At 39.8% G+C, this 12,706-nt stretch overlaps 3 protein-coding genes across 3 annotated transcripts; all 3 read right to left on the bottom strand.

The window, feature by feature from the left end:
- On the bottom strand, window positions 1–6,572 carry LOC125179087 (Down syndrome cell adhesion molecule-like protein Dscam2; the record flags this gene model as incomplete). Its single annotated transcript, XM_047884240.1, is given in 9 exon segments — window positions 1–96; window positions 332–475; window positions 1,869–2,017; window positions 2,240–2,384; window positions 3,256–3,609; window positions 4,981–5,100; window positions 5,462–5,623; window positions 5,951–6,112; window positions 6,317–6,572. Coding segments are annotated over 9 exon segments (1,588 nt in total), but the record flags the coding sequence as incomplete, so codon positions are not given.
- A 153-nt stretch (window positions 6,573–6,725) lies between these two features.
- On the bottom strand, window positions 6,726–8,446 carry LOC125179086 (Down syndrome cell adhesion molecule-like protein Dscam2). The gene is made up of 4 exons (XM_047884239.1): window positions 8,346–8,446; window positions 7,563–7,880; window positions 7,196–7,413; window positions 6,726–6,809 (listed from the first exon to the last, which is right to left on the bottom strand). The coding sequence occupies exons 1-4, from the start codon at window positions 8,443–8,445 to the stop codon at window positions 6,726–6,728; spliced, it is 720 nt and encodes a 239-aa protein (XP_047740195.1). The 5' UTR covers window position 8,446.
- An 876-nt stretch (window positions 8,447–9,322) lies between these two features.
- Window positions 9,323–11,913, bottom strand: LOC125179088 (Down syndrome cell adhesion molecule-like protein Dscam2; the record flags this gene model as incomplete). The annotated part of the gene is made up of 5 exons (XM_047884241.1): window positions 9,323–9,361; window positions 9,476–9,654; window positions 9,892–10,035; window positions 11,398–11,546; window positions 11,769–11,913. Coding segments are annotated over 5 exons (656 nt in total), but the record flags the coding sequence as incomplete, so codon positions are not given.
- Between the last annotated feature and the right edge of the window lie 793 nt (window positions 11,914–12,706).

Raw genomic sequence — 12,706 nt, 5'->3', positions numbered from 1 at the left:
TGTTCTCGGCCGCCACGCGCAACAAGTAACGCGTCGCGGGATCAAGACCGGTGATTCGGGCGAAGTTGGTCGGGACTTTTATTTCTTTATATGAACCTTTGCGGTAGAAATATATGTTTTATAAATACATGGCGGCTGACGGAAAAATGGGCACTGAGTAAATTGTAGTAGAAATATTCGTTTTACAAATAAATAGCGGCTAACGGACAGATAGGCACTAAGTAAAAACAGTTCACAAGAATTTATGAGACCAAGATATAAATAGACTTCTGAAGGCAAAACCAAAACATCTGAAAACTAATCATACGAAAGTATAGTCTCAAAATAATACCTTCAACAGTGGCGTAGAAAACGATAAAGTTGATATCTGATGACTCAGGTACGGAGGCACGCTCAGCAGAAGCAGACCATTCAAGAGCTATAAAACGAGCTCCTTTCTCTGAAACTTTGACGTCACTTGGCGCTGACGGGACATCTGGCATATAATACGGTTTGAGATCAAATCTATTAAATGTTTTTTAAATAGATTAATAATGGGATAATTGTGTATTAGGTCCTTCAATGTGGTTACCTTCATAATGCGTAAGCTCGTACATAAAATGTCAATGAAGTTTTAAGCAAACCATAATACCATGATCATCTTTAGAGCATTTAATTTTCATTTTACTGCTATAATAGAATATAGTACCTTACATTAGACAATTCGGGGCGTGCTTTTAGTACGACACACGTGTATTTTATGTATATCAAAAAGTGTTTAGTAAAAATTGTAATTACTTTAATTCTAAGTATTCGCTTTAAATTAATTCAAATTTGTTTGTTACTGGCAATTCTGAAGTGATAAGACAATGCCTGTGCGCCCGTTCTCTCCTTTGACTTATCCTGAAATGAAAATAATATGATAGAAAGATTTCTGAAAAAAAGTGGAAAAATACAATTTATAAATTTGTAGATTGTTAGAGTTCTAAGTAATCAATTGCACTTCCTATGCCAGCATTTTATAAAAAAATTGATTTTATTTCATATCTTTGGTCTCCTCGAAGTAGTACTAATTTCGAACCTATAATTCAAAAGTAGTTTTACAAGTTTGGAATAATTTAACGACGAAAGACGGGAGAAAATTAAGGACTTTTGGACTATAAATAACTAAAACGATTTTGATTTTGATAACTTTAGTAGTTTCTGTAATCGAAAGCGAATGGCAATTTTTGTTTTCATGAAAAAGAAGTTTTTTTGAGAAGTTCATGTTATCCTCACTGCGGTTGATCAAGAGACAAACGCCTTCAACGGCAAGGACAATGGAGCCAATGGAAAGCAGGCACGCTACCAAAACAATTAACTCAATAATGACTCAATGATGAAAATTGGGTGAAGGGTGAGAAATGAGATCTGACTTTGTTCGTTAAGGCACAGTCATAATCTCAGTGTCTGATTTCCAAGAGGAAAAGATGAAACTAAATTTTGACAAGGTGAAACTTTTCCTGTTGATAATAAAAACTGGAAAAAATGAAAGATTTTGATTTTTACCTTCTGCAAATTTCATTTTGAGCAACTCTTAAAATCAAATTAAAGTGTCAGTCGGAATTTTGGTACGTTGAATCTCTACAAGATGTTAGCGGAGCCGACTATAAAATAGAAAAGATTTATTCCTGGCTTTATTAGGCCCTGTTACCAAATTAAACTACTGGTCGGTATGAGTACTCGTTTGGTCTTTACCAGACAACACATGCATTGTATTTGCTTTCCTGATTCGAATTCCGAGTATCAAGTCTGTGCGTTCCGTGTTAAGTTATCTTGCCGCAGAATTAAAAATGCACAAACAAAAGAAAACGATTTTCTACAACTGTCGAAGATAATCAGTTTCTTACCTCGCACGACTAGGGAGTAAACCAAGCTGTTTGAGCCATGCAGGTTCGATGCCTGACATTCGTAGGCTCCGCCATCAGAAGCCAATGCGTCATTCAGTATCAACTTCAACTTTGTGGTTTCTTCCCCGTGTTCTTGTTCAACGCTGTACCTGTGGGAATGTGGAACAAAGTTAGAAATGCGGCAAGAAGATAAGGAAGATCTAAGGAAGAAATATATGGCTATTTACGGCCACACTTACATGAGACTATTTAAAAGTTCAAATGCTTGCAGACATTGACTCGAGCCTTCATGGGCCTAAAAAGTGAACTTATATCTATGAGCAAAACCTATTTTAAAATCTATAAATAAATTATTAAAAATGCTGTATTACTTTGAGCCGATTAGTGGCAGGACTTGGCCGTCTCTGCGCCATTGCACCGCCAGCGGCGCGTCTCCTCTAACACTGCACTCCAACACAGCAGTTCCTCGCACCTGGGCCGTCACCTCGCGCCCGCGTACGGGAAACCATGGAGGCTCTGTGGGAAACGTGGAGTTGAGGCATAAAATCACAATAAAAATAAAATTTTAGTTATACTTTATTTTTGCGAGGCTTCAGTGCTTTAGTTTTGTGAAGAAAACACCGAGCCAAAAGTAAAAATGAGAGCCGAGCCCGACGCAGGCAGTGGCAGATACAGCCGCATACAAGTAGAACCGAGCCATGGAAGAATATCCAATTCATCTATCTCTAACATAGCACTACGGCAGTGATGATTAATTCATCTATCTCTAACAAGTGCTACGGCCGTGAAGATTCAGAAACAGGGCCAGGAAAAGGGCGCAATAATGGCGCTGCGAGGGTCGCCCGGCAGAGCGTTGAACCTTACCAATATCCCGGCCGCACATTACAGGAGAGTTCGGAAGAACGAGGTAGAAAAGATTTGAAAATTGGGTAGTAGACTCCATTAAAATAATCAAGTGAATGATATGTGACAAAAAATGTAATTTGGGTCCATATCTGGGTCTAGTCACGATTTTCAACCAATAGCAAAAGATTTTTCTTTCTTAAGCATTTATGTTTTGCAGTTTAAATTCCTACCTTCGTGGATATAATTAGGTTCAAGAATGTTCTTAAATGAAATGAAAATATTTTAACAATAAAATGAATTGATTTAGCAAGTTTTCTATTTGATGAGCTTTAATCATTAGTTTCAGGAAATGATAAATAAGCGTTAAAACTAGGTATCAACTCCTACACGCATAACATAAAAGAGACATTAAATACAAATTCGGCTGCTAAATGAAAGTTAAAAGCACGACTGTAAAAACAACAGGCTTTATTTATAGAGCATCAGCACACAAAGACAATACAAACCACACTAGTAACAGAAATTTCAGCATCGGACCTACCTAGGACAGTTACCGTGACGAGCTTCGAGAGTCCGGGGCCTTCAGCATTGTTTGCTGCGCACAAATAGCGTCCGTTGTCTTCTTTAGCTGCCTTGGCAATTATGAGTGAGCTGCCAGAGCTGTCCTGCCCCGCTGAAGACTCTCTTTGTAAACCCACTCGTGTAAGAGCTTTTACGGTGGTTTTTTGTTGCCAAACTTGCATTACGTTGGGGGCTGGGAAGCGCTCAGAGAGAGACAGCGGCTCGACAGCTGAACTAGCGCCTGCGAAGGATTTCGTTTGTGTTGATTTTGTTCCTTGATGCACTTGAGGTATTCTTGTAGACTCACTAGTGATGTCTCGCCAGTTCCCGGAATCTGCAGAAATTCAATTCTTCAAGACTATTGCAGGGGCATGCAAATCTGTAAAGCCAATTTGTGTGTTAATGTTTCAGGTAACAAAATCGATCAAAAAATATTTGTTTATCGAAAATTTGTTCGGTGACGATAAAAGTGAGATATGTAGCGGTGCATGCCTGTCAAAGAAACTTGAGAGTTGCGTCATAATGGCGACATCAGCGAAATTTACCCGCAATCTGAAAACTAAGTACAGAAAGGGAAATATAATAAAAAATTGCAGATGATGATTGATTGCGATTGATATTAATCAAAACAGATTAATGCAGATATTTTTGTTTGATACAGATATTCATAATTCGTGTGTGATTAATACACATTAATTCATCCAAGTTCAAGTTTCGTATAACTACATAACTCTGGTTGAAAGACTTGCCTAATGACTTGGCCTACACAACGTACCAATTCAATTCAGACAATATGATTTATTCATACAGTTGGACTCAGATGGCAGATGTTTGAAAATGGCCCCGTATTTAGTGTGAAAAAAAAAATTTATGTAATTGATTGTAACATTTTAGTATTTATATATCCATTTTTGCACATCGGTCTTTCTTTATGAACGTCTAGTATTTTATTATTATAGATATGTTCGGTATTCATAAAAACTCAGATTTGATATCTCCCGTATTTTAAAACTTGATATATGAGCGGGAACGTACGACGGCAAATACATTAAATACCCAAATAATTACTCTGAACTTCTCCTTGAATTGCATACAAATAAGAAACATATCAAATCAGGAGATAAAGATTGCCTTTCAGGTTACCAATAAAAGTAAATCGTGAATGTTAAGCCTGCCTACCGAGTTGAGTTCATATTGCGACATCTCGTATCGTGTGGGCGACTAGATCGAGCTCATTGTTTCAGCATCGCAAAGCTCAAAAATTCTTGGTGAGATTTTCTTGGATGGAAATTCTTCCTCAGACCGACCATTTGAAAAATATTTAACGGACAGTTTAGTTACGAAATAATGGATATTCATGAACTTTCGCATATGAATAATGGATATTCATAAACTTTCATAAGTAAACTGTCACACGTTAAAGTTCTAATAAAGCGTTTTTTTCGAATAACACGGACAAAATACTTATGGTGGCAGACAGCTATTTTCATTTGGGTTCCGGTTTTTCAACAAATTTTGAGGTTTTCATTTTTCGTCGACGCGTTTATTTTCTGAACGGATTTGGCCACATACGAAATTTTCAAAAAGACAGACAGTTACATGAACCGAACAGTCCGTATCTTTTAGTATCGTTTTAAATAAAAAGTTCAAGATATAGTTAAGTGCAATTAGTCAAGTAAAGTTGGCATCTAAGTTCTTTACTGACGGGTTTGTTTCCTCCATGTGACACTGGGTGTCGGGAAGCCGCTGGCGCTGCAGGGTATCTCCAGAGACGCGCCCAGCGAGACATCCGCGTCAGAGGGCTCTACCACCCACGTCGGGGGAACTGATTTTGATTATATGAAAAAATAATATGATCAAATGCATACATTGGATTAGAGACTCATCAGAGCTAGCAATATTTGAATAAATTTAAAGCTTCATGAACTATCAATAAACCTGAAACCAATTGTTTTCTTGGTGAACCATTGTTAATTTGATGGACACATATACTCGCAAAGGATAAGATATATTTTTTTCACAAAATCTCAGAAAATCAAAATCGAATAACATTCCTGAAACCTCTGAGTTCGGGAATGTAGCGATGTAGTTGGCAAAAAATAGGGAGAAAATGGTTGTGATAGACAAGTGGTCGAAAAGTATTCATAATAGATAATCATTAGTCGCGAAGACGACGAGCAACGCACTGTTGATGGTGAGAGCAGCAGAAGAAGATGTAGTCCTCGCACCATTGGAAGCTGTGCACGTGTAATTGCCGGAGTGCTCGCCGGACGTGCGGTCGATAGACAAGGTGGAGGAGATCTCACTGTGCTGTGATATCAACACTCCTGATGCAGCAGCAGTTATTGCTGTCGCCACTCAACACGATGCACGTTGCCTGAGCGGGCAGACCTGCGCTCGTACCGCCAACGAACACGACGGGCGCCAAGCGTGGAGGCACTAGAACGAAATTTTCAGTGTGCATACAAAGTGCGCTGATTTAAATGGCTTGACTTAGCCATGAGAAACTAGTATCATAATTTCAGCCGGATAGATAGATAGGTATAGATTGTTCCAAATTATTTTATGGACATAATTTAAGTGTATACAATTCATGAATACCAGAGTACGAATTAGTTATGTGAAAAAATTACTGAATCATGGTTCAGATTTGATCATTCGCAACGAATAATTACCCATGACTTGAATGTGGAGCGTCTGGTGGTCGGAGCGGCCCTGCTTGTCGAGCGCCGTGCAGGAGTAGCTGCCTTCGTCACCCGCCCGCGTGATCGCAGCGATCGTCAGCGTCCCGTTGGCGTGCACGCGCTGGTGGTGCGTCGCCGGAAGCTGTAAGCCATCTGTATACAACAGTGATGATGTTTGTGAAGATATTGAATAGCTGTTGTTGGCGTGCGTTAAAGGCAGCTGCATGACGAGAGTAAACACTACGGAGCAAAACAGAGCTAGCACGATATTAGAAGGCTCGAGCATCTAAGGTACTTTTCAAAGTTCAAACAAGTAGAGGGTCGGTTTGTAACTAAAAAGCCAATGTTCTTACACACCTTTTTGCCAGGTAATTTTGTCGATGGGATAGCCGCCGACGGGGCAGGTGACACTCAAGGTTTGGCCTGCGACGGCCGTGAGTTGCCCCACGTGGCGGATGGTCGGAGGTCCGTAGACGTTGAGGCGAGCAGAATGATGCGCTTGACCAGCCGTGTTGTGAGCCGTGCATTGATACAATCCTCCGTCAGCCACACGCACGCTGCTGATGTTCACGTGGCTGATCACGTCGCCATGAGCTGACACGTACTGACCCATCACGAACCTGATGAGCAGAGATCGGTTTAAGAGACATGTATGGTGATTTGTAGCTTAATTCGATGCATGATATATATAACTTACGCTTAACCGGTAACGAACTTTCAATATCACTCAATGAAAGGCATAACCACATCGGTCTGTTCACTCAGACTACTCACTAGTATCTGAGACAACGATGCTCGCTGGTTGACTAGCGGCACCAGCTCCTACTCTGGTGTATCCTAGCACCACAACCTTGAAAGCAAGCAGAATGCTAAAAATATTTTGGATAAATATTGATCCGTAATTTGTCACTCATTCAACAACTTACAACCGCCTTTACATTTGATAAGATAGACGGAATCTTTGGCTCGTTGGGATGTAAGTACCCTGGTTGAATTTGCTCAATGCTCACAAAAAAATAATAATCGCTCAAGTTCGAATAATGTTCCTCTTAAGCAGTCCATTGATGTTCTAATATTTGGTACGCGGTAATTCAATGATTGGGATCTACCCTCAAATCAAAAAGTACACAACGAAAACCACAGTTATTTCTCCTTTAAAATAACTAAGGAAAAATTAAAATATCGATAAATTATTATCTGCATATGTTCTCACCTATATTCCCTATTTCTACTCACCTGGACAGTCTCATCGAAAGGCAGGTCCAGGAGTTCGCAGTGCTGGCTGTCGCCAGGTACTGTAACTTCTTGTGTGTTCCCTCCACTGTCAACCACCGGGCGCCACTGCACCGCGTAGTGCGTGATGCGCCCCCGAGGAGAGTCAGGAGGTCGCCACGATACAATGGCTTTCCTCTTACTACTAAGGACCACTTTGACGGCAGTGGGAGCTGTCGGCACTGTCAAATTAAGTGAAAGATTAAAATTCAATGCCTCTGGAAATTTTTTCCGTAATTTCGAAAAGTTTTCGGAGGTATGTAAGATAAAAAATTAATAAAACCGGGAATTAAACATAGAAGAACGTGCGGGAAGTTGGTGATGGTCTTACCTCCTTCAGCTGTGGCGCAACTGATGGGCGTAGAGGGCACTCCGACTCCCACAGCAGTGGCGGCGGCTACGGTCACGCTGTAGTTGCTGAAGGCCCTGAGGGACGTGAGGCGAGTTTCGAGACCGTCGTTCACCAGCACCTCGCCAGGAGGTTCAGGGGCTGAATGTGGTGCTTCTGGTTCAAAGTCGAGTCTGAAATTTGGACTTATTTCTCTGTTCGTGAATTTTTGTTCGTGGTGACTGGGAAGTAGACTCCTTAAAGGAGTGATTTGACTGATACTCCTGGAGACTCCGATACCTTTTATATTCTCCGATTTTTCTGGAAAGTATAAAAATGCATTTATAACAGATAATTATGCAAAACATTTCTCCAAATTAACTTAGCTTACCGACCGACAGGTTTTTTTTCGATTTCATGACGTATTGTGTTCAACCAATGCGACTCTGTACTGACTAAGCAGGATTTCAAGCGTTTTCGGTTGATTTGATTGGTTGAAATTTTCAGGGCAATAGAGCCATGTTACGATAGCAATGTTCTGTATGATAATAGCCTGTTTGCTAAACACCGTCAACAGTGCTAGTCCAAGAGCCTCACGTTTAGATACAGTCTATGTGGTGAATAATTAGAGGCTCGAATGTTGTCTAATATCTCCTTAGGAAAAGAAATTGCTCGTCCACTCATCACTTCAAGTCTACTCTACTCTCAACTTAGATTATGACAATAATTGTGAATGCAATCGGGCTTCTGAGAGCAGGTTCAAGAAACTCGATATCAATGTCTTACCGTAATGAACTCTGTAGCTGACGATCCTGCCGTTGGCACCGTCAGGATGTGGAGGTGTCCACGTTACGAAAATTTCGGACGAGCTTATAGCCTCGCACATAACTTTCTCGGGAGGTGAGCTAGGGACTGCATTAACCAAGTTAGACAATTCATCAGTAAATGAATAATCAGAATCAGTTCGGTAATATCACGACAAGGAAAAGGGAGAAATTTCTAAACATAATCGAAGCCTATCAATAGCAAACATTAAAACTCATGTTTAGCCAGCAGCTGATCGTGATCGCAGGAGTTGAAGGACCCGTGCCCTCTGAATTATAGGCCTGAACAGTGAGTGCGTATCGGGAGTGTGGTCTCAAGCCGTCCATAGAAACCTCAATTGTCGAGTCTGATATTCGAACATCACTGATTGTAACCGTCGAAGAATTTATTTCGCTTGAACGGTTTTCTGGATCGGGAAAGACCGAGGGCAGTCCCGATGACAGTTTAAAAGGGCCTTTTATTGGTATCGCTGTGTAGTTGTAGCTCAGTGAATCCCCTCGATGACTGAAGCTGAGCGAAAGTATATTCACCTTATATATTAGAATTAAATTGAAGGTTTGATATCGAAGCATTATAATATATAATAGTTTCTTGAACGCATGGGATACAATTCTCACTATAGTAGTTCGCAATAAGATAAATTTCCCTACAAACTGATTAAGTTGTTGTATATTATTTTGTATTCCTATTTCACCTGTTCTTGCGATACCCTAAAATATAGCCACGTATAAGGCCGTTGGTGGAGTTTGCCAATGGTGCCTCCCAGCGCAGCACCACGCTCCGTTTCGAAACGTCTACGACCTGAAAAAAAATAGGGAAGTAATGCTGGCGAATGGATTTTTTTTCATTAACAAACGAAGAACCCTAATGAATAGTTAGATTTTTGCAGAATGATCAAGAATCATCCCCTTTTGAAACACTGAAATAAAGTAGCAGCATTAACAGCAGTCAGCAGGCGCATATGCCTCGGTCACATCCTCGAAAAAAATTCCGCATTATCATTACGCGAAATTATTATGCTCTAAAGTTTAAACTGTAATACGAACAGTCTCCATTGACCAATCATTTAAGTCTTCTTGTGTATCACTCACCTTCATATTCCTCGGGGGTCCCGTGGGAGGTTCCTCCAGTGTCGTCGCCATGAGCACCTCCGTAGCGGCGCTCCTGCCTACGTTGTTCTCGGCCGCCACGCGCAACAAGTAACGCGTCGCGGGATCAAGACCGGTGATTCGGGCGAAGTTGGTCGGGACTTTTATTTCTTTATATGAACCTTTGCAGTAGAAATATATGTTTTATAAATACATGGCGGCTGACGGACAAATGGGCACTGAGTAAATTGTAGTAGAAATATTCGTTTTACAAATAAATGGCTGCTAACGGACAGATAGGCACTAAGTAAAACCTTAGTTCACTAGGATTCATGAGACCAAGATATAAACAGACTTCAGAAGGCAAAACCAAAACATCTGAAAACTAATCATACGAAAGTATAGTCTCAAAACAATACCTTCAACGGTGGCGTAGAAAACGATAAAGTTGATATCTGATGATTCAGGTACGGAGGCATGCTCAGCAGAAGCCGACCATTCAAGAGCTATAAAACGAGCGCCTTTCTCTGAAACTTTGACGTCACTTGGAGCTGACGGGACATCTGGCATATAATACGGTTTGAGATCAAATCTATTAAATGTTTTTTAAATAGATTAATAATGGGATAATTGTGTATTAGGTCCTTCAATGTGGTTACCTTCATAATGCGTAAGCTCGTACATAAAATGTCAATGAAGTTTTAAGCAAACCATAATACCATGATCATCTTTAGAGCATTTAATTTTCATTTTACTGCTATAATAGAATATAGTACCTTACATTAGACAATTCGGGGCGTGCTTTTAGTACGACACACGTGTATTTTATGTATATCAAAAAGTGTTTAGTAAAAATTGAAATTACTTTAATTCTAAGTATTCGCTTTAAATTAATTCAAATTTGTTTGTTACTGGCAATTCTGAAGTGATAAGACAATGCCTGTGCGCCCGTTCTCTCCTTTGACTTATCCTAAAATGAAAATAATATGATAGAAAGATTTCTGAAAAAAAGTGGAAAAATACAATTTATAAATTTGTAGATTGTTAGAGTTCTAAGTAATCAATTGCACTTCCTATGCCAGCATTTTATAAAAAAATTGATTTTATTTCATATCTTTGGTCTCCTCGAAGTAGTACTAATTTCGAACCTATAATTCAAAAGTAGTTTTACAAGTTTGGAATAATTTAACGACGAAAGACGGGAGAAAATTAAGGACTTTTGGACTATAAATAACTAAAACGATTTTGATTTTGATAACTTTAGTAGTTTCTGTAACCGAAAGCGAATGGCAATTTTTGTTTTCACTTCCTCACTTCGGTTGATCAAGAGACAAACGCCTTCAACGGCAAGGACAATGGAGCCAATGGAAAGCAGGCACGCTACCAAAACAATTAACTCAATAATGACTCAATGATGAAAATTGGGTGAAGGGTGAGAAATGAGGTCTGACTTTGTTCGTTAAGGCACAGCCATAATCTCAGTGTCTGATTTCCAAGAGGAAAAGATGAAACTAAATTTTGACAAGGTGAAACTTTTCCTGTTGATAATAAAAACTGGAAAAAATGGAAGATTTTGATTTTTACCTTCTGCAAATTTCATTTTGAGCAACTCTTAAAATCAAATTAAAGTGTCAGTCGGAATTTTGGTACGTTGAATCTCTACAAGATGTTAGCGGAGCCGACTATAAAATAGAAAAGATTTATTCCTGGCTTTATTAGGCCCTGTTACCAAATTAAACTACTGGTCGGTATGAGTACTCGTTTGGTCTTTACCAGACAACACATGCATTGTATTTGCTTTCCTGATTCGAATTCCGAGTATCAAGTCTGTGCGTTCCGTGTTAAGTTATCTTGCCGCAGAATTAAAAATGCACAAACAAAAGAAAACGATTTTCTACAACTGTCGAAGATAATCAGTTTCTTACCTCGCACGACTAGGGAGTAAACCAAGCTGTTTGAGCCATGCAGGTTCGATGCCTGACATTCGTAGGCTCCGCCATCAGAAGCCAATGCGTCATTCAGTATCAACTTCAACTTTGTGGTTTCTTCCCCGTGTTCTTGTTCAACGCTGTACCTGTGGGAATGTGGAACAAAGTTAGAAATGCGGCAAGAAGATAAGGAAGATCTAAGGAAGAAATATATGGCTATTTACGGCCACACTTACATGAGACTATTTAAAAGTTCAAATGCTTGCAGACATTGACTCGAGCCTTCATGAGCCTAAAAAGTGAACTTATATCTATGAGCAAAACCTATTTTAAAATCTATAAATAAATTATTAAAAATGCTGCATTACTTTGAGCCGATTAGTGGCAGGACTTGGCCGTCTCTGCGCCATTGCACCGCCAGCGGAGCGTCTCCCCTAACGCTGCACTCCAACACAGCCGTTCCTCGCACCTGGGCCGTCATCTCGCGCCCGCGTACGGGAAACCATGGAGGCTCTGTGGGAAACGTGGAATTGAGGCATAAAATCACAATAAAAATAAAATTTTAGTTATACTTTATTTTTGCGAGGCTTCAGTGCTTTAGTTTTGTGAAGAAAACACCGAGCCAAAAGTAAAAATGAGAGCCGAGCCCGACGCAGGCAGTGGCAGATACAGCCGCATACAAGTAGAACCGAGCCGTGGAAGAATATCCAATTCATCTATCTCTAACAAGTGCTACGGCCGTGAAGATTCAGAAACAGGGCCAGGAAAAGGGCGCAATAATGGCGCTGCGAGGGTCGCCCGGCAGAGCGTTGAACCTTACCAATATCCCGGCCGCACATTACAGGAGAGTTCGGGAGAACGAGGTAGAAAAGATTTGAAAATTGGGTAGTAGACTCCATTAAAAATAATCAAGTGAATGATATGTGACAAAAAATGTAATTTGGGTCCATATCTGGGTCTAGTCACGATTTTCAACCAATAGCAAAAGATTTTTCTTTCTTAAGCATTTATGTTTTGCAGTTTAAATTCCTACCTTCGTGGATATAATTAGGTTCAAGAATGTTCTTAAATGAAATGAAAATATTTTAACAATAAAATGAATTGATTTAGCAAGTTTTCTATTTGATGAGCTTTAATCATTAGTTTCAGGAAATGATAAATAAGCGTTAAAACTAGGTATCAACTCCTACACGCATAACATAAAAGAGACATTAAATACAAATTCGGCTGCTAAATGAAAGTTAAAAGCACGACTGTAAAAACAACAGGCTTTATTTATAGAGCATCAGCACACAAAGACAATACA

The sequence above is a fragment of the Hyalella azteca genome, unplaced genomic scaffold (assembly GCF_000764305.2).
Source record: "Hyalella azteca isolate HAZT.00-mixed unplaced genomic scaffold, Hazt_2.0.2 contig14948, whole genome shotgun sequence".
Classification (NCBI taxonomy): Eukaryota; Metazoa; Arthropoda; class Malacostraca; order Amphipoda; family Hyalellidae; genus Hyalella; species Hyalella azteca.
The sequence above is the reverse complement of the archived record's forward strand: the minus strand, read 5'-3'. Positions and strand labels throughout refer to the sequence as shown.